At 58.4% G+C, this 21362-nt stretch overlaps 1 protein-coding gene across 1 annotated transcript in view; it reads right to left on the minus strand.

Annotated features, from left to right (window-relative positions):
- Positions 1-228: 228 nt before the first annotated feature.
- Positions 229-21362, minus strand: part of CLPB (ClpB family mitochondrial disaggregase) — a gene marked incomplete at its 5' end in the record, with an annotated part of 92292 nt that continues 71158 nt past the window's right edge. Inside the window, 10 exon segments of the mRNA XM_082304467.1 lie at positions 229-968; positions 1276-1380; positions 1825-1944; positions 2747-2820; positions 6073-6229; positions 8364-8525; positions 11314-11358; positions 14235-14276; positions 14278-14291; positions 16730-16807. Of these exon segments, the coding sequence (XP_082160593.1) occupies positions 717-968; positions 1276-1380; positions 1825-1944; positions 2747-2820; positions 6073-6229; positions 8364-8525; positions 11314-11358; positions 14235-14276; positions 14278-14291; positions 16730-16807 (1049 nt within the window). The 3' untranslated portion in view covers positions 229-716.

Genomic DNA, 21362 nt, shown 5'->3' on the forward strand with positions numbered 1-21362 from the left:
CTGGGTGAAGGTGAAGCCCCGGCGGTGGGACATTCCCCGGAGCAGCCCAGAAGGCGAGCGGCGGGGGGACTCGGCGGGGTTTGCGGGGGCTGTCGCTGGCCGGACGGGGAGCGGGGCCCGGTGATGAGCGGGAGGTGCAGGAGCCCCCCGGGACGCGTCCTGCCCACGGGCAGCCCCCGCGCCGCAGGCAGGAGGTTGCATGTGCACGCCGTGTTTATTGCAATAAATAAAGAGAAGCGGGCAAAATACAGAGCCAAGAGGCTGGTGGCTTTTAAAAATCAAGCTGTCACACACTCGGTCCCCGTCCTGCCCCTTCCCAACCCAGCCTCCGCAGCGGGGGATGCCAAATCCCCCCCGAGCCCGACACCCCGGCTCCCGTGCGGCCTGAAACCTGCTCGCCCCTTTCTTAAAAAGCTCCGACACCCTTTCTCGTGCCAAGCGAAACCCCAGGACCCTCCACCTCCCCCTCCCCGAAGGGCAGCGCGCCCCTGGCCGCCCCCAGCTCCAGAGCCCCCTGCGCCCACCCCAGGGCGAGCGGGCGCGGGCCGACGGGGCAGCGGAGGTGGCAGGAGCAGGGCTCTGCCCCTGCCTGCCCTGCCTGCTGCCTGCCCTCGCCGCCGGGGCCGCGCCGCACGCTCCGAGTCTGACGGTGTTTTATTGCAACCCGCGCCGGCCGCTGCCGGGGCAGAGCGCGCTCCGGGAGCGCTCGTGGCTGCCTACAAGAAGTAAGCAATGTTTTCTGGGTTCAGAGGCGCTTGGATGTCCAGTTTTCGGGATTTGCTGTCTTTCTCCACTATCTCCAACCGCAGGGTCGGCGTCTTTGTGTTCTGGGCTCCAGGGGAAGAGCTGTCCTTGCTCTTCAGCAGCTGCTTGTCCGAGTCCTCCACCGTGATCCTCAGGGTGCAGCCCCTGGGCAGCAGGTCCTGCTCGTAGGCAGCGGCCAGCTGGTTCACAACGCGCCGCTCCACCTGAAGGAGAAACAGTGGCTCCGGTCAGAAGCCCGCCGCGAGCCGCCTCCCGGGGCGGCGGGGGGTCTCCGTCCCACCCTCGGCCAGCGCGGGATCCCAGAATCTCCTGCTCGTCCTGTTTATTCCCCGTCTCTTTCGGGAGCGCACTGGCTGCGACGGTTCCTCCCGCAGCCCACGAGCGTCTCCCCTCGGGAGCTACGGGGACCCTCTTCTGCGGGACAGACCCCAAATATCCTGGCTCTCCCCGTGCAGAGCGGGGCTGGAGGCGACGCCGTGGCCGTCGCCCCTGCTCCGTCCTTGCCTTTACCTCGTGTTTGATAGAGCGGGCGCCGTAGTGCAGGTTGTAGCCGTCAGCCAGCACGTCCATGACCTCCCTGTCCCAGAGCAGGGTGATGTTGTGCCTCGCCTTGGCCTGCGGGGTGAGGAAGAGGAGGAAGAGTTACCGATGCCTTCGAGCAACGCTGGCACCCCCTTCCTCGGGCAGCGGGGACACCACGGAGGGGCGAGAGCGTCCCTGGGCCCAGGAAAAAGGGCACTGAGCTCCAGCAGGCCAGGCCCAAAGCAGGCGGGCCCCCAATTCCTATTTAGCCCCCGCAGAGAGCTCAGATGTGCAAAGACCAATTAGACAAATCAGGCCTCCGAACGCGGCCCTGCCCCACCACAACCGCCCCCCGCTGTCCCAAGAGGTCCCGTGCCCCCCGAGCAGGGTCCCCTCGCGTCGAGCAGCGGCTAAGACCATGGCGAAGGCGCCCGTTCACTCTCCCTCCCCACCGGGAGGATGAAGGCTCAGGCAGGGACTTCCTCCTGCTCGCGCATCTCTTGAGAAGTTACCTCTAAAGCACGGCGTGGTTTTTACCTTCTTGGCCCAAAAATTCAGCTCCTTGTTGACAAGCTGGATGAGCTCCGAGTGGCAAAAAGGGAGAAAATAGACGATCTCGTTGATCCGCCCCAGGAACTCGTCTCGTCTGAAGTGAGCCTGCAGGGACAAGGGGCGAGGGTCAGCGGGGACGGGGCTGGCGACCCCGACAGGGACAGCGGCGACGGCGAGGCTGCGGGATGGGGATCCCCGGGGATCCCCCCCTGCTCCGACCGCTGGCGAGGCCGCGGCAGCCAGCCCACCCCCTGCCCTGGCGCTGGAACCCCTCGGGTCGGCAGGAGCACCTCCCGGCAAGGCCCAGGGGAGGAATGAATTCTTCTGGAGGTGGCAAGAGGAACGAGAAACAGATTGCTCCTGCGGTGTAAGCCCAGCTCCGGCCTTTTCCGCTGTTCGCTCCTGCCCCAGCCACTTGCAGCAACGCCCCTCGCTGCTCCCCGGCTCCGAGGCTCCGATCCCAGCCTCCCGCCGGGAGCTCAGATTCTTGGTCTCTGTAGGAGCTGCCGGGTGAGCAGCGCCCTGAAGAGCTTCGGAAACGTCTGAGCGAAACTGGATGTCACCGGGACGTGTCGCTGCGGTTGGGTTTTCCTGGCCCCTCTGCAGCAGATGGTGGCCCCGGGAGAGCGGAGACCCCCAAAACCCCACTGCGGCACCTCCCACCCCTCTCGTCTCGTGTCGTTGCCCTGGTATAAGAGCACAGGGAGCGAATAAGATGCTGTTATTTATTTCTGCTGCGTTCTGACCTTATTTTTTAGCTCTGAAAATGAAAAAAAATGACGTCACGTCACTTATCTCACAGCTGGGAGACAGCTGGCTGGGGAACACGGATATTGCATCGAATGACTCAACAACCAAAGCTCAGGGCACCTGAAACATAAGCCACGAACAAACCGATCATCCGTACCTTCAAGATGGGGCGAATAACCTTTTCCTTGAACTGCTTGGAGATGGTTATCTGGTCGGTCACCTGGACGTCCTCTGGAAGACAGGAGGGGAGGGGGTGTCGGCGGGCAAGGCGGGACGCGGGCTGCTCCCGGAGGACGGCCGGGCAGAGCAGCGTGACGAGGAGCCGGAGGCTGGGCGGGCCGGGGGGCCCGGGGGGCTTCGGAGGAGCCCCGGAACCTCCACGCGTGCCACCAACCACGCTTGGCTGGGCAGCGGGGTGTCCCTGCCCTCGGCACGCTGGACACGGGCTCCGGGGCTCCCACGGCTGCCGAGGAGAGCACCCAACGCGGACCCGTCTCGCTTGCACGGCAGAAGAGCTCCGGCTCTGCCCCTGCTCTCTGCCCTGCGCCCCGGGAGCGGCCGCCCGGAGATTCGGGATAGCAGGAGTCCTCGCTTGGCTGCCACGGACCCCGGCCGGCGGCTGGGCTCCCGCAGCCGGTGCCGCTCGCGTGAGGCACAGAGCACGCCGTCACCGGGGCCGCTCCACGTAGGCCCCCGCGGCTCTGCCGGGCGCGGGAAGGGTCCTCGGGCCCTTCAGCAAAGGGCAAACCCCATGTTCGGGCCGTTGGCCCAGCTCCGGCCGGGGTCTACTTCCCTCCGCCGACTGCAGATGGAGCCAGGGTCTGGCTGGCTCCCGAATCCCAGCTCCCAAGCGCCACGGGCAGCTGAAACGCAGGGTGTACCCGTCTGCCGCCCAAATTCACCGTTCTCTTTGTCTTTACCGCCTCGCTTCCCCCTCCATCTCCACGCGTTTAACTCCAGGTGCCGTTCAACGCGGGGACGCTCACAGGGCGATCCCTCGCATCCGAGGCGCTCTGGGCAGGACCCCGACACGCAGGGAGGAAGACCCACGCTGGGTGCTGGGAGCCCTCGATGAGGATCGCTGCACCCCCAGCAGCGGCACCAGGGGCTCTCAGGCTCCACCGGACCAACGCCAGTGCCGGCGCGCGCCGAAGCGATGCCGTGCGCTCGGAAATCACCTCTTCTTCCCTGCCGGGGCAGACACGAGCCCGCTGGGGCCGGGCTGCGTCCCTGGGTGGGCAGTTTGCTGTGGGTGCTGGGGTGCATTCCTGGGGTGCATCCCTGGGTGGGCAGTTTGCTGCGGGTGCTGGGGTGCACCCCGGGTGGGCAGTTTGCTGCGGGTGCTGGGGTGCGTCCCTGGGTGGGCAGTTTGCTGTGGGTGCTGGGGTGCGTTCCTGGGGTGCGTCCCTGGGTGGGCAGTTTGCTGCGGGTGCCGGGGTGCATTCCTGGGGTGCATCCCTGGGTGGGCAGTCTGCTGTGGGTGCCGGGGTGCATTCCTGGGGTGCGTCCCTGGGTGGGCAGTTTGCTGCGGGTGCTGGGGTGCGTCCCTGGGGTGTGTCCCTGGGTGGGCAGTTTGCTGCGGGTGCTGGGGTGCGTCCCTGGGTGGGCAGTTTGCTGCAGGGCAGATGACGGCGCAGCCCGGCCACGCGGTCTCAATGGAGCAGGGGGGATCTTCGGTTATAAGGATTTGGCCCATTTCACTTTTCTGTTTTTTTTTTTTGCTAAAAGACCCCAGGGGTTTTTCAGTAAGTAGCGGGAATTCTGGAAGAGGAGAGCTGGAGACGGCAGGAGAGGGAGCGCCCCGGTGTGCATAGCCAGTATTCAGGTTCGCCACCTGCAATATCTGCTGCTTCTGCGGACGCAGAGCCGCTGCGGCAGCGGCTCCTTCCCTCCATCTTCCCACTTATCTGCCCGCCCAGGCATTTACGCTGACCTCCGGGCACTGCCTGCAGGAGGATCTCCAAGCCACGAACTCCGTAAATTGCAAGGAGCTCCACGAAACTCAATTGAGGGCAGGCTTCCGAGCCGAAACGCGTTTTCCGGCTATGCTCTCTCGCCGCCGTTCGCTCACAGCAGCTGTCTGCTGTACAGTTCGAGAAATTAAAATTCAATGCTTTCCTCATTTAGGAGAAAAGTGCTTGGCATTTTAAAATGTTATTCTTGAAAGTTCAGTTGCAGGCATGCTTTGTCCTTTACCTAGTTTGATTGAAGTTTAAAGATTCTGAATTAAGCCAGCTTTGGCATCCACTTCTCAAAATAAAAAGGAAGCGACAGTGAGAAAGAAGCTGGAAAATACATTTGACGCCGAAAGCCAACATTTTTTCCTGCTGCCGTGGAGCTGGTGCGGAGGCCGCGGGTCGCGGGCACAGCCGCGGCGCACACCGCGCGCGGCAGCGCCTCCGGGCGGCTTTGGGGTTGTCCTGGGCAGGGACGGGAGCGGGACTCGGTGATCCCCGTGGGTCCCGTCCAACTCGGGGCGTTCTGCGCGTCTGTGATTCCGCCGGCGAGCAGAGCTCCCGAGACCGACCCTTAGGAAATAGGGTGTATCCGTGACGGCACGTGCTGCCCGACACCCTACGGAGGATGCGGGGTGCATTTCAGACCACAGAAGGGTCTTAAAAAAAAAAAAAAAAGATGAGTTTTTGAAAACTGAGGCGAAAACAAGGGCTGGAGCTGGCGTCGGCGGCTGCCTGGCGATCCACAGGCACAGCAGCAGGCGACGGAGCCGGCGTTTCCCTCTGCTCCCCGCGCCAGCGCCCGTGCTCACAAACTGCCGCGTATCTTAGAGTTAGGGGGGACGGCCCCCGGTGCAGGCATCGCTGTCTGTCCGTCCGTCTGTGGCACAGCAGAGACCTACCAGTCACTGGGGCCTCCTGGTGCCACTGGCGTCACCACCAGCCGGCCGGCGAAGGTAAACGGGGGCTCTGCTGCCTGCAGCAGAGCTGTTCACTTCCAATCGCAGAGGCTGCCCTTGCCCCCCCAATTCTCCTTTTATCACCTAATTCACATTTTTGGACAATTTTCTACAGGACCCCGAGGTGTGGGCCCAGGGCTCCCATTCCAAGGTGAGGTAAAATCGATTAAGCTCAGAGCTTTTTGGGAGGACTGCGAGGCAACAAAACTCTTGCTCTTTAATGTGAGCACCTGTACCCGCCCCAGTCTTTTCTGGGAAGCATTTGAAGGGTCCCGAAAGAAGGAAAAGGGTGAGGAGACGAAGGGAAGAGGGCACGGGAGGAGGAAGGCTGCGAGGCGGGCTACAAAGCCTTCTCCAAAGACAGAGCTCAAGGATGGGCGCTCGAATAAGGAGGATTTCGGAGGAGGGCAAGCCCCAGGCAGAGGTGTCGCAGGAGGGAGACCGGTGGACGGGCAGGAGGGCCGGGGTGCTGCCCCCGGCGGAGGGACGGCCGAGCCGGTGTCAAAGGAAGGTGGGGAGGGAGGTGGATGCTTTGGGGATTTGGAGTAACGACACTGAAAGACCAGTACCTAAGTTTTCTGCGATCCTTTTCTTGCTCATCTCCACGGCCTCTTGGCGCAGCTGCAGAGCGTGCTGGGCGATCTCGTCGCTCGCCACGTTGGAGGTCATGATAAAGATGGCATCCTTGCAGTCAATGGTTTTCCCCTTCCCATCCGTCAGTCTGCCCTGCAACAACACCGAGCCCAGGCAAGCGGCGTGAGCAGGCGCCACGGGACAGTGCCAAAACACCAGGCAGAAGGACACGGGGCCCGTTTTTCCCCCGAGCGGGTTGATTTTTGAAGGGATGCCCAGGGATACAGGCAGGACGCAGGCAGGGCTGAGCTGCGGAGGCTGAAGAAGCCCCCACCTCTCCAAGGAATGGCCGTCGCTCGCCCGGCACGCGGTCCCAGCCCGCCCTGGCCAGGACACGCTCGATGGAGGCCCTGGGAGATGCCTCCTCGCAGGGGAGGTGGGCTGGGGCAGCCCGTACGGCTGACCGACCGTACGGAGCTCAACCGCCCTCCGTCCTCTGCCTGCCTCCCTGCCGCGGTTCCGGGCCCGGCACGTGAGCCCTGGCGAACCCCACGAGCGCAGGTGACGTTGTTGTCACCTCGTGCCGCTGTCCCACCCCTCTAACAGAGGCTGTTGCCCCTCGGGTGGGTTCGAAGGACCCTCAGAGGCAGCCCAGGCTCTGGGCTCAGCCCTGCCCGCGGCTGCGGTTTAGGCCGGGATGCTGGCGCGGCTGAGACGCGAGGTGTGCCCCGGCGTGGGCTCTTTTCGGGGGCAGAGCGGGCAGCTGCAGGCGTCGGTGCCTCGAACAGCTCCAGCGACATTGCCCAGACGTTCACCAAAGCCTTCCAGAGGCATCGGCTCAAAGCTCCCCGCGGCACCGCGGCCGTCCGGGAGGGCTCGGAGCGGGCTTTGTGGTGGTCCGAAAGCACCGTGGGAAGGCACAGGCTGCTGGTAGCCTGACCGAAAATAAGCAAAGCCAAAATAACCTTGCCAGAATAACCGGGTTATGGCTATAATGGAGCGAACGAAGCAACGGAGAGGCCGTGAGAGCAAGAGGCAACACAGAGCATCCCCGGCGCCCGCGGGATCGCCCGGCAAACCAAAGCGGGGCGACCGCCGCTGCGGCCGACTGCTGCGGCATCAACCCTCCTCCTACCAAACCGATGCAGGAACCCTTCAAAGGTACTAGTTCTCTTGATTAATAAAATAAAAAAGAGAGAAAAATAAGGGGAAAAAAAAAAGCAGCTCCCCAGGCAGTTTCTTTCCTCGATATGTCTCCAGCAGCAGATATCCAGCACAATGACACAAATCCTTGTTGGGTGCTTGAGATTAACATTTGGGTTATTGCCCTGTCAAGTGCGTGGTACAGGAATTGATTTCACATTTAGCTGCTGCTGCGATGATCTATGCAAGAAAAAATTGTGTTATTAATCCTTAAAAGAAAAACAAAACAAAAAAGAAAACCCCAAACCTCCCAGCGCGTTGCTCTGGAGTTTGGTTGCCTCTGGGGACCTTAAAGTAGCAGGAGGGAGGAGTATCGGGGCGCTGACGGGCACGGACCGGCCTCCGCCACGGACAAAACTCCGTGGGTAGCTGCCTTGGAGGAGCCTGTGGCTTCTCTCTGGGACTCGAGCCGGCTCCAGAGGTGGCCAGCACGTTCCTGGAGACGCCCGGGAGTTTTCCCAGAGAGCTACTGGGCACGGACCTTCCCCCAGCACCCGCGATGCTGTCGGGAGCCCCGGACTCCTCCGAGGCTGCTACCCGAGGAGTTTTGCCTACGTTAGGGCAGGTCCATGCCGGCATCCCTTCGGGAGCCCTCCCAGGCATCTCCAAGAGCGTTCTGGCTTCCTCTGGAGACAGCTGAAGTCCTGGGAAGCGGCCCCGGACTCCTCCGAAGCAATCGGCTGAAGGGTTTTGTCCACGGCAGGGGGAACCAGGTGATCTTTACGGTCCCTTCCAACCCAAACCATTCTATGTTTGGGGGAGGCAAGGTGTGAGACAAATCACGTGCCGTCTGAAGAGTCATCAATTAACCACCCTGAGCTAAAAACCAGCAATTCCCAGCAATTCGCCCAGCTTTTTCTTTGCCTAAAGATGTCATTTACTCCACCAGGAGACCTCAGCATCGTCCCTTTTCCTGCGGTTAAAGTGGAGAAGGCGCTGACGGGCTGGCTCACATTTTTTGGAAGGGACTATTGATCTGGAGCGTTTCGGCTCTGCTCCAGGACATCTCTTGCAGCCATCATCCCTCGCACCGCTCACCATCACCTTCCGAACGGCCAACTCGGACCCTGAAATGGGGCTTTACCTCATCGAAGAGCTGCAGCATGATGGTGAGGACATCTGGGTGGGCTTTGTCCACCTCGTCGAAGAGCACCACGGCGTTTGGACACTGCCTCAGCTTTTTGGTGAGCTGCCCGCCCTCTTCGTGGCCCACGTAGCCAGGCGGAGAGCCGATAAACTTGGCCACCTAGGAGGAAGCAACAGGGCACGTGAAAGCCGACGGCGGGTGCCGGGAGCGAAGCCCTCTCGGTAGCGCGGCAGGCGGCCACCGCTCTTTGCTGCAGAGAAATCAAGCTCTATATTCTGTGTGACATCCGTCACACCCCGGGCATCCCCAAATCAGCTTAATAAGCAACAGTTTGGCAAAATGCAGATTGGTGGCTGCTGAGCAATGACCCTGCCCAAGCTTTAACCAGCAGAGTCTGCGGGAGCAGCCACCGGCAGGCCAACAGGCCCAGCCCCTGCTTTCCTAAGCAGCGTCCGAGTGCCCCATCCCAGCTGTCCGAGACCTATTTTCATCCCCTTCAGCCTTTTTGAGAGCAAGAATTCAAAGGATTATGAGTGGCAGGGGGCTCTGGCGGGGAATCGAAGCTTGGGAAGAGGCCACGGAAGGTCCGGAGGAAGGTCCAGAGGGGGCCACAGGGAAAACATTTGCCCTGTGTCGATAACCGACTTCATTCCTTCTTGATACTACGTTTTTTGAAATGAGGTTTAAAAATTTAGAGGATTGTTTAGAATATTTCTGACACCAGAAATGTTTTGGCAAAAATGACGAGTAATTCTTGACGGAGAGCTCGGAGCATTTCCAAGCAACCCACGTCTGTGGGCGCGTCCGCAGTCGCAGTTCTTCAGGTGCGTAAAAGTGGAAAAGAACAAAATGCCCGGTTTGGTAATTCTCCGTGCCTCCCCGGGACGCCGGACGCGCAGAGTCCGCGGCCGGCTGCTTGTATGGGAAGCAGAAGGAATTCATGGAGCAAAATCCCGAATCCTCACAAACCAAAGCAATTTCCTCTCCTTAATCCCGGAGAAGGAAGCACGGGCGAAGGGCGAGCCTGCCGTGGTCTCGGTGCTGGTGAGCGCCGAAAGCCGCCGGTGCTGCGGCATGGCCGCCGGCGTGTCCCCTTTCGGTGAGCCTGGCTCTGCCGGGCTGGCAGAGGAGAGGAGCCATGGCAGCTTCTCCATCGCCAGCGCCGACAAGCACCTACCTCCCCCAGCACGGCAAAGCCACGGAGCTGTTGGAGCGGGTGCGGAGGAGGCCACAAAAACGGTCCGAGGGCTGGAAGAGCTCTGCCGTGGCACGGGATGACCTTTGAAGGTCCCTTCCAACCCAAACCCTTCTGCCATTCCCCGAGTCTCCCGTTCGAGTGGCTCCTCCTTTGCCGAGCGATACGATCCGGCTGCCCGGGGAGCGCCGCCGCCCCTGCCCGCTCCCACCGCCGCGGGCTGCGGAGGCGAGGGGGGTCCCGGGACGCTGCCTCGGGAGCGGGAGGGCAGGAGTGAGCCGAGGGCGGCTCATGCAGCGCATTCGTTTCGCAGCACCTGGGGCCACGGGAGGCTCCCCAGGCTCCTTCAAAGGACGCTGTCGCCCGGGCTGACCTCCTGATCCTTGTTTGCTTGAAAAATTTATATTGCTCTCGTCGCAATTCTCTACTTTATTCCTTCCCTTTGCTCTGCCTCTTGTCTTTGTCAGGGCGCAGTATTTTATATCTTACATTTATACTGCTGCTCCTACCTCCTCTTTCTTTGTACTGAATCATCACCAGGGCTTTATTTTCATCTATTTTTTACTCCTGCGGTGTAAGACTCTACCATAACCCATCTATCAGGCCAGCTGCAAGCACATCTTTATTTTCTCTTCCCACGCCCCTTCACTTCACCGCTTTGGATAAAATAACAGAGTTTCTGGACCTTTTCTGGCCATTCGAGGGCCCTGCGGTTCCTGGCGACGATGGCGAGGCTCCCACTGCCTCGTGCCAGGTCAAAACTCAAGCACGAAATGCAAAAAATAAATGGTCCTCCCATCTCGGACCGGTCCTTCCCAGCTCCTCCCGGCACCTTCCTCCTCCTCTCCTTCAAGACACCGTCTTGCCAGGTCCCAGCCAGCGCCTCCTCCTCCTCCTCCTCCTCCCTCCCTGTCTCCGTAAAACAACGCGGCAGCTCCCGTGTTTATGGGGACGATCCCCAGGTCCCTCGTGGGATATTTCTCACCCCGTGCTGTCTGGATTTGGGTGCGCCTCACCAACGGCACCAATAAAAAATACAAGGCCCCTCCACAGCCATCAAAAGAAAAAAAATTATGGCCCTATCTCAGCGAGGACCTTGCTGCTTTTTGGGGAGAGAGACCCTCCAAAGGGGTTTAGGGCCCCCCCGGCTCCGGGGGTGACGCTGGGGAGATGTCCCACCTCTCCTCCGGTGCCAGAGCTGCACCACGGTCCTGTGGCGCGATCCCGCACCGGGCTCGGCCAGGTCTCGGAGGCAAGGAGGGGGACGGGGCTTTGGGCTGAGCTCTGCCTGCCTGGCGCGGGTGGGTGCCGACTTTCATGCACGATATGGTCTCTCCCAGTCGCTCTTCCCCCGAGGGCGATGCTGTGTACAGAAGCCACAGCATCAGACACAAATTATTGGAGCTTTCCTCACTCCCTGGTCCTCTTCCTAGTTTTTTTGAGTTACACTTGCTTTCTCGGCTGGCGTTTGCCATAGTGCTGCACGGCCCGGAGCAACTGCTGTCGCTCTGTGTCTTCGCCGCGCTGACCCGCCTGTTTTCTGGAGAACGTGGAATTAATTCGGGAAGGCCCTGGATGCCCCTGCCAGGGTGAGCCGGAGGTGCTCATCGTGTTCAGCAGCAGCCGGGAGACGCTCAGCACCGCCCAGGATAGGGACCAAACGCCGGGGAACGAGGCATTGACAGGAGTTGTTTAAATGCCCCCTTAAACTGGAAGCTGCGCCCCTTGGAAGCAGAGAGCCCATTTACTAACCTCGTGCCTCTCCTGGAACTCCGACATGTCCAGTCTGATGAAACCCTGCAAGAGAGAGAAACGTTTACCGGGATATTCGATTAAGGTGCCCAAAGCTTCGCTCCACCGAGAAGGCTGCTCCAGGCCCCGGCGGTTTTGGGGGTTCCCAAGGTTTTGGGGTTCCCAAGGCCGGCGGGCGCTGGAGCGGCTGGATCCACCGCAAAATGCTGAGGGTTCACGTGAGGAAGATGACCGCGGTTTCTCAAAAAGAGCCAGGAACAGTTCCCGCTGCCGGCTCGCAGCCCCCGGCCGAGATTTGCTTCAGCCGCTCCGCTCGTCGCTAGAGCCGGAGCGATACAGGTGGGACTGAGACAGCAACTCGCAATTGCTAAATAAAATGGGTATTATTGCTGTTCGGCTCTTTAGAAATAAATCACAAGAAGAACGCCATGCCTCGCCGCAAGAATAAAATCAAAATCATAAAGCCGAGGTAAACTAGGTTCGTGGGCGATCATCTCAAAGAGGTGATACCGGCAGAGAATTTACAGCTGCTACCCACGCTCCCGTTTTGCATTTGAGAAACTGGTGATTCGCTGCAGATGCTGAATTTCCTGGGCTTGCAGCTATAACCCAGCTCCTGGAGGTACGGGAACAGTAGGGAAGGGAAGGGAAGGGAAGGGAAGGGAAGGGAAGGGAAGGGAAGGGAAGGGAAGGGAAGGGAAGGGAAGGGAAGGAAGGGAAGGAAGGGAAGGGAAGGGAAGGGAGGGAAGGGAAGGGAAGGGAAGGAAGGGAAGGGAAGGGAAGGGAAGGGAAGGGAAGGAAGGGAAAGGGAAGGGAAGGGAAGGAAGGGAAGGGAAGGGAAGGAGAGTGGAGTGGAGTGGAGTAGAAGAAAAGGAAGAGAAAAGAGAAAAGAGAAAAGAGAAAAGAGAAGAGAAGAGAAGAGAAGAGAAGAGAAGAGAAGAGAAGAAGAGAAGAGAAGAGAAGAGAAGAGAAGAGAAGAGAAGAGGAGAGGAGAGGAGAGGAGAGAAGAGGAGAGAAAAGAGAAGAAAAGGAAAAGAGAAGAAAAGAAGAAAAGAAAAGAAAAAAGAAAAGAGGAAAAGAGAGGCAAGAAGGCGAGGCGAGGCGAGGCGAGGCGAGGCGAGGCGAGGCGAGGCGAGGAAGGGAAAGGAAAGGAAAGGAAAGGAAAGGAAAGGAAAGGAAAGGAAAGGAAAGGAAAGGAAAGGAAAGGAAAGGAAAGGAAGGAAAGGAAAGGAAAGGAAAGGAAAGGAAAGGAAAGGAAAGGAAAGGAAAGGAAAGGAAAGGAAAGGAAAGGAAAGGAAAGGAAAGGAAAGGAAAGGAAAGAAAGGAAAGGAAAGGAAAGGAAAGGAAAGGAAAGGAAAGAAAGGAAAGGAAAAACTCCCACGGGACGGAGGAAAGCAGGAGGATCTGCCGGGTTTGCCACTCTCCCGTGAAACGCGGGTATCTGGGGGAGGTGGTTAAGAGGTTCAGGCCAGTTTAGGACTGATTTCAATTCAAAACAGCCATGTTTCCCTGCAAAATATTAAACTACCAACAAAGTGCCCGGGGCAGAGCGAGGTGTACAAACTGGGGCCCGATCCCGGCGGCGCGCGCGCCGAGGAGCGTCCCACCGGCGTCCCGGCAAACGGCCGGCGCAAGCGACGGGGCGCCGGGCTGCGCAGGACCCGCTTTGCTTCGGTCTGATCCCGCTCCCGGCCCTCCCGCGCCCACACCGCGCAGGCCGTAGACGGAGGTCAGCGCCTGCCATGACCTTGCAGCCTCTCCAGCGGTATGAAAACGGGCCGGGTACGGGGTTTTCCGTCCCTACCCCGTCAGTTCCTGGAACGGCCGCACCCCCGCAGCCCCCCTCGCACCGCTGGTCGCAGCCCTGACGGCCAGGCTGATTCATTGCCAATAAAACTCCGATTTGCGCAGGCTATTGAATTAACGCAGCATTCCGCGTTTAGCCGATCTCTCCATTTGATGTTTGGCTGGGGCATTGACCAGTGCCAGGTGTGGGAGTGGGGGATGACGACCCAGGAGCCGGGATTTATTGCTTCTGGAAGGCAATTATAGAAGGATGAGGAAAAGAAACCAGAACAGCTATTTTTTATAGCGTCGGTTTACTTTTGATCTTCCTTCTACACGTGGATGTTATCTTGCGGCCGTCCTCGGCCGGAGGATGTGGGGGAGAGGGATGAAGCGAGCGCTGGCGCCGGGGCAGCTCCGCTCGTGCCTCCCCCTTTTCCCGGCTCCGCGCCCTCCCCAGCGTCCGTGGGAGAGAGCTGGGCACCTCCCAAACGGGGACCGGGGAGCCCGGCTCGGTGCTTTAAAATCTTAGACCTCGCTGAACTGTGCCCTTACTAAGCCACCGAAACGTCGAAATAACTCTAACCCGTCTTGGCTAAAAGCCGCGGGGGCGGATAACAAACCGAACCACGCCGACAGCTTCTGCTCCTCGGGTCCCAAACACGTCGGCGCTCAGAACCCCCGGGTGAAACCGGCGCCGCCACCTCCACCGGCCGCACCACTCCCAACGCGGCGGCGAGCGGCGCGGCCAGGGGCGCGCCAAATGCATTTCCAGCATTTTGTCCCCCTAACAAATGACAGCGTTATCGGTAACCGAGGCAAAAAAAAAATGCGCTCACAGCACAGGACGGCAAAAACGACAGCAACGTCCAACGGGGAACGCAAGACACCGTTAAAGCCATTTAGATGTTTACAATTCAAATATAGGGGTAAACACAGACAGGGACCTTCACGGGTTCGTTTTAACACTTTCCCCGTCGGGGATGAATCCAGGCTGCTGCCGTGCGGCCGGGCCACCGGGCGAGTGGGACTGCTGGCCCGGCACGGCCGGCCCCCGGCCCTGCCGCCACCAAACCAAACCCGCCCCTGTTGCCGCAAGCACCCGGAGGGCAAACAGCGAAGGGAAGAGGCCTCACCTTTTTCACGTCCTTATGGATGTACTTGGCTGTCTGCTTGGCCCAGCTCCGTTTTACCTGTTCCAAAGACAGGGAGAAACGACTCGGGTTAAACCAGCTTTGTCCACTGTCTGTCTGTCCCGTCAGCTGGGCTAATGGCAGGGCTGGCACCCGCTGCCACCAACACGGGTGGTTTTTCCCTGCAAATGCACCCGTGGGAGGGGGTGCCGGTGTCGGACCCCGGGACAGCGCCGGCTGAGCAGGCAGCGGCGTCACCGCTTCATCTTTCATAGCCGATTCCTACACGACGGCAGAAAGATCTTTATTTTTTTCCACAAAAAGGTGCGGTTAGATCAGGTTTTTGCTATGTTGACTCTCAATATTCTCGGTTTCACGTGCAATGCCTTTTACTCCCTAAAGAAATTCCAGGGAAATGGGATATTCTTCCATGCTTTGATTTAAATAAGGCGACTGTCATAAAATTCTGGGATCGGGATTCTCACCGCTGGGTTTATCACCGGGGGGCCGAATTTGGGCTGATTTCGGCTCCCGGGGCCGCCGTAACCAACTACTGCGCAACAAAAAGATGGCATCCTAAATACCAAACTGGCTTTTTTTCGACGAGGACGGTCTGGCCGGCGTCAGGCGCCTGCCCAGCGCCGCGCTGACGCGGCCGTGGGTCGGTGACGGGATTCGGTGGGTCGGGTCGGCCGGATCCCTTCGTCGGGGCACCGCCAAAGGGCTGCGAGAACGGGGATCCGTCCCGGCGCTCGGAAGCTGCTCTGGCGGGGCCAAGCTGCCAAAATGCAGCACCTTATTTCGGTTCGAGCTGCGTGGACTTCGTATGTTATGCTGTAGATCCCAATGTGTAAGCATATATATATGTGTGTGTGTGTACTTCTACATATTGTACATACATATACGTGTATATGAGGTATATCTATGTAATTCTACATATTGTACATATATACGGTGTATCTGTGCACTTAGACATATTGTACATATATATATACACAGATATATGAGGTATATCTGTGCACTTGTACATATTGTACATATATATACACATATATGAGACATCGGTGTACTTGTACTTATATACACACATATATGAGGTTTATCTGTGTACTTAGACACATTGTACCTATAGATACACAGATATATGAGGTATATCTATGTAATTCTACATATTGTACATATATATACACATATATGAGGTTTATCTGTGCACTTAGACACATTGTACATATATATACATGTGTATGAGGTATATCTGTGCACTTGTACATGTTGTACATATATATACACACATATGAGGTTTATCTGTGTACTTAGACACATTGTACATATATATACACAGATATATGAGGTATATCTGTGCACTTGTACATATTGTACATATATATACACATATGAGGTGTATCTGTGTACTTAGACATATTGTACATATATATGCACATATATCAGGTTTATCTGTGCACTTGTACGTATTGTACATATATAAACATATATATGAATGGATCTTTAAAGTGCCTAACTGCTGTGGGAATCCACTGAAATGTGAAGACGCATTCGCTATTGCAGTTTGCACATAGGTGGGCTTCCAGATTGCTGTTACCTCAAGGCCTATATAAAAGAGCCATTTGATAGACAATAAAATTCTCCGCTGCTTTGCTTTCTTATTTCAATATTCATTTGTATGGCTCTAAAAAAAGAAAAAATAATATGTATTTCCCACGGAAACACACGGGAGGTGAGGAGCCGACAGCTGACGTTACTGAGGCTTCAGAGCTGCCGTAAGCAGTGCAATGAAGCCTCAGAAACGCGTCTTACTGGTTTTATAGGGCTTTACAGCGACTGGTGCAGCGGTGATACCTGCCCGGGCTGCTGGGCGGCCGGAGGCCGGCGGCAGCGGGGTGTCCCGCCGCCCGAACCCCTCCGGGGACCACCGGGGCCGGCGGATGCAGGAGAAGCGCCAGGCTCGTTTCAAATGTCACAGTTCGCTTCCTTTAAAGCTGCTTTTTTTAATTTATTTTTATTTTTTTTTCCCCCTGACTAAAAGTCATTTTGTCCGTTTCATGAACTGATCCCGCCGTCGTGTTGCATTTTATTGTGCTTGAGGACAAATATTATCGGTGTCAATAAAATCCCGCCATTACCGAGCGATCCTGGCCCACAGGAGCAGGATGAGCGGAGACGCGTGTGCAAGCAGCACGTTCCTGCTGTCACCCCACCCGCGGAGGCCCCGGGCTGCTAAAATGACACTTTTATTGTGAAAACTGCCCCGTTTTGGGGCCCGGAGGGCAGACGCTCCCCCGGGATACTTCAGCGTGAGTTATTCGTGCGTGCCGGAGTCCGGCGGCGGTTGTCCTCTGGGACCACGGACGGGGTGACCGGTCGGAAGGACGACAGCACCTTTAACTGGTGTTTTACGGGGGACCTGCGCGCGGAGCCCGGGAGCGGCCCCCTCTCCCGGCCCGGCCTCTCTGTCCCCCTCACCACCACCCCGACGTTACCTATTCCAGACGATCCCAAGAAAAGAAAGACCAGCGGGTGCTCCTCGTCATACCAGCCATTTTCCTTCCTCCGAATAGCTGCATTTAAAGACGAAAACAAAAAAAGGGGGGGGAGGAAAGGCATATAAATCAATGACACAAAAGCAAGTATAATTATCACTAAGTACACACTATGTTTTACTGCTCTCTGCCCACTCAAAGTCCTCGCTACCATTAGTGCTATCTAATTTGATTAGCCAGCCAAGGCCCCAGAGACACCTAATCAGGTTAGCATGGATTTGGAAAGCTGCCCAGAGCAGATTTCGGATAAAGTTTTCCAGGATGTGCACTCAGCGTTGCCAGGGAGACGGCCGGGAGGGGGGACAGGGATGGATGGACGGACGGACGGAGCGGCGGGGGCTGGCGAGGGGAGGCTGCCAGAGGCACGCCGCCTTGCCGGCTCGCCAGCGCAACCCTTCTGCGAAAAAGCCGGTTTGAAGAGGTTTATGCGTTATTTCTTGCATGCGAATGGAAAGAGGGGGGTGACCGAGGGTCACAGCAGCTCTGAACTGGTGCAGGTCTGGAAGGACTGGGGAAGGAGAGCCGCGTATCTCCGTGCCCGTCTGGACGGCGACGTCCAAGGGCACCCTGGTTAAGACACCAATGGAAAATTTTGCAGAAGGCAAGGAGGGTTTGGAAACCGAAACGCCCCGTTACCTCCCAAACTCCTAGTCCTAACGGCGCACCCCTTCCTCGGGACGGAGGCTGCTCTGCCTCGCGGAGCTGGCGATGCTCCTGCCCCCGGCTGCCCACAGCCACCCAAGGTGCGATTCGGCCCCACCGAGCAGCCGCAGGCTCTGTCAGGACCGTCGCCAACCCAGTAACGTCACCGCACGAGGCGTAGCTGGGAGGTAAGGAACGGCTTTTGAGGCCGAGAGGAGCAAACAGAGTCACCTGCAGGCTGGAGCTGGCCCGCGGAGCTCAAAAGCGACCGCCCTGGTTCAGGCTGAGGGTCCGCTGCTGCTCGGCCTTTTGGCTAAGGAAATAATTCTCAGCGTTTTAATACTAGGTACCCCCTTGGCTGGACTGGATTTGATGGCTGGTGGTTGGCTGACACCGGGAGAAGGACTGGGTGTCTCCTCCGCCCGCTGCGGGCATCGGCCGGGCGCGGCGACGCTCCCCGGCGCAGCGTGCGAGCAGCGGCCGCAGGAGGAGGCGCGGGGCCGAGCAAGTCCCATCGGCGGCACCCCCCTCCCGTATTCTGCTGAGCCCCAGCCACCTTCTGCTCGGGGATCTCCCGCGCCTGCCGTGGCGCGGATCCTCCACGGTCTCGCTTCCAAGTACCTGTCCCGCCTCCCCCGGCGTCCAAGTGCCACGGACCTTTGAGCAAAGCCCGGGCTGAGCACAGCCTACGGAAAACAGACTCCCAGGGTATTTGCACCCTAAAACATGCTGAAGTGACTGCTAATAAATGCGAAATACTGGTGCAGGCGGGCAGGGTGGTTAACCCGCTTCAGTTCAGGCAGCGGCTAAAGGGGGCAGGGAGAGGAGGAGGCGGTGTGTGGGCTGTGCTCCCAATTTTGATCTGCAGGGGCTTCAGATCTCACCCAGACCTTGTAAGGGAGGAACCGAGCTTGTATTTCAGGCTGTCGGTCAGGACGTACGCCGAGGGGACGTGGGGACACGTAAGGAAAGCATTACCAGGGCACAGCTCTCCCCCATCGCCGTGCCCAGCCCACGGGGAACAGCGGCGCGGTCATCGCCGTGCCCAGCCCGCTGGCTCTGCCCCGCACCGAACCCCAGCCCCGGCAACCCAAAACCACCCGCCAGCCCCCCGGCTGCTCCGCCGCGTGCCGCTTCCCGCCGGGGACCAACCCGGACCGAGCCGGAGCCGGGAAGGGACTGCGGGACGTGAAACGCTCCCGGCCACGGCTCGGGCACAGTTTGGCAGCTGGCTCTAGCAAAACGCCGCGGTGCAAGGCTCCAGAGCGGAGCACGGGGCTCACCGGTCCCAGCTTGTGCACTGGGAGCTCACCACCGAGGCGCTGCAATTCCCAGCTCCCAGGGAGACAGCCTCACGTCTCCGCCTTCCTGATTTACCTGCATTATTTAAACACGGCCTGTATTACAGCTCTTGGAAAGAGTTGTTCTTGCCAGACGGGTTGGTGCACGTTGTTTTGTGACACTTGTGAGCCATGACACAACCCGAGACCGCACGGTGCTGTAGACGACGGGGAGGCTGCGCCGGCCCGGGGCCCCGCAGCCGCGCTTTCCGAAGGGCGCGGGGCAGCTGCCCCACGCCAGCCAGACCCAAGGTGCGGCACGTTACGTTTGACAGAAGCAGGGCACGAAACGGGCGAGATGCCCAGCAATGACAACCTCCGTTATTTTTAAGGTAGCAGAGGAAAACAGCAGCATCAGAGGTAGAATGAAGGGAGGGAAACCGCTCGGAGACGCGTGGCTTGACCGCGCTTTTAGCATAAAGCTCTTGCAAGGCCGCTGCACAAGCGGCACTGCAAAGCCCTGCCTTCGCTGCCTTCAGCGGCTTCCACAGTGGACGGAGGCATCAAACCGCGTCTCCTCTCTGCGGCTGCCGACCCAAGGCGCAGGCTGGGCCCGAGCCTCCACCCCCGTCCCCAGCCCCACGGGCCCCCGTCCCTTGTCCCGACGCCAGCGTGGGAGCCGTGCATCTGCTGGCTCCCCGGGGCTGGCAGGAGAGAACGCCAGTAACCTTGATAAATGGGGAAGGCTGGATTCGGAAAAAAAGAAAGACAGAAAGGAGGAAAGAAGGCAAGAAGGCAAGAAGGAAAGAAAGAAAGAAGGAAAGAAGGAAGGAAAGAAAGAAGGCAAGAAGGAAAGAAAGAAAGAAGGAAAGAAGGAAGGAAAGAAAGAAGGAAAGAAGGAAAGAAAGAAAGAGAGAAAGAAGGAGAGAAAGATGGAGAGAAAGATGGAAAGAAAGAAAAAAGAAACAAAGAAAGAGGGAAAGAAGGAAAGAAAGAAAGAGAGAAAGAAGGAGAGAAAGAAGGAAGGAAAGATGGAGAGAAAGATGGAAAGAAAGAAAAAAAAAGAAACAAAGAAAGATGGAAAGACGGAAAGAAAGAAAGAAAGAAGGGAAGAACAAAAGAAGGAAAGAAGGAAAGAAAGAAGGAAAGAAAGAAAGATGGAAAAGAGAAAAAAATGGAAAGAAAGAAAGAAGGAAAGAAAGAAAGAAAGACGGAAAGATGGAAAGAAAGATGGAAACAAGGAAAGATGGAAAGAAAGATGGAAACAAGGAAAGATGGAAAGAAAGCTGGAAAGAAAGAAAGAAAGAAGAAAAGAAGGAAAGAAAGCTGGAAAGAAAGTCAATCCACCAAACGCTCTGCTTGAAGGGGCATGGGAAAACAAAAGATCCCTGGGGCAAGGCATCCTCGCCGTGGCACACGCCGAGGTCTTCCTGCGGAACAGGCTGGCAAACCGACACGGGCAATATGGGATAACCACTTCCATTTTGCATGTAAACAGCAGCTGAATGTCGCAGCCCACGGACCGAGGGGGAAATGCTGCCTCTGCCAGCAGCAGGCACGGCGGGAAGGTGTGCAACAGCAGCAGCTGAAGTGAAATACTGCAGCGGCCGGATCGGGCGGCACCGAGGAGCCTCGCGTGGATTTGCCACGGAGCTCCTGGAGTTGCTCCTGCCGCCGAGAAGACCTGCAGGCAGGCCAGCTCCCCTGAGCCCGGGGCTGGATCCCAGGGGACCCAGGCAGGGTGGAAGGCGACAGATCTGGTGAGGATGAGGAGTACACGTCCACAGCCTCAAGGGAGCCTGAAAACGGCAAGAAAAAATCCATCTACTGAGGTTAAGGACGAGAGGTTTGAGGGTTGACTTGACCGGAGCCATTAAGCGTCTCCACGAGGAAGCCCACAACTCACTCATCTGGCAGAGAGAACGAACGTGCTGCAGGGGCTGGACGAATTCAAACTAGAAATAAGGCAGAACGTTTTTTAATAATGAGGGTGATTAACCATCGCAGCGGCTTGCAAAGGGGAGGGTGAATGAATCCCTAATCCCTGCGGAGTCTGCAGGGAAAGATGAGGGGTCTTCCCGAGAGGTGGTGGTAGCTCAGCCAGAAGACGAAGGCTCGCATCGCTGTGCTATGCACAGGCTCAGCCTAAACAGCCAAAAAAGCCCGGTCTAACCTTAAAATCCAGGGGCACGTCCACCCAGTGAAACGGGACTGAGCGCAGGGATTGTGAAGTTAGCGGGCACGCGAGCCCCAGCGCCAGGCGGACTGGGATTTGATGCCTGGACGCGACCGAGATGCATTACCCGGTGCCTTGGCCACGCTAATGAGTCCTGACTCCTGTCACGGCTTCATTAGCCGGGGCGTGGAGCCAGGCTGCAGGACTGGCCTGCGGCCGCCCCGGCTCACCCTGCCCGCTGTCTCCGCTCGGCCCCACCGACCAGCTCGGGCTGCGGCCGGCGGCGCGGCTCGGTTCTCTGGGAAATCACGGGCAAAGCTCGGCGGGCAGCCAGCCCCGTCCTCCGGCCGCTCGCGGGCCACGTCGCCCCCCCAAACAGCCGCCGCAGGAGGAGGAAGAGGAGGAAACGGCTGTGCCGTGGACACGGCGGCGCAGAGCCCCTGCCCGTCCCCGAGCGCGGCCCACCGCGTGCCCT

The sequence above is a fragment of the Platalea leucorodia genome (assembly GCF_965183815.1).
Source record: "Platalea leucorodia genome assembly, chromosome: 2".
Taxonomy (NCBI): Eukaryota; Metazoa; Chordata; class Aves; order Pelecaniformes; family Threskiornithidae; genus Platalea; species Platalea leucorodia.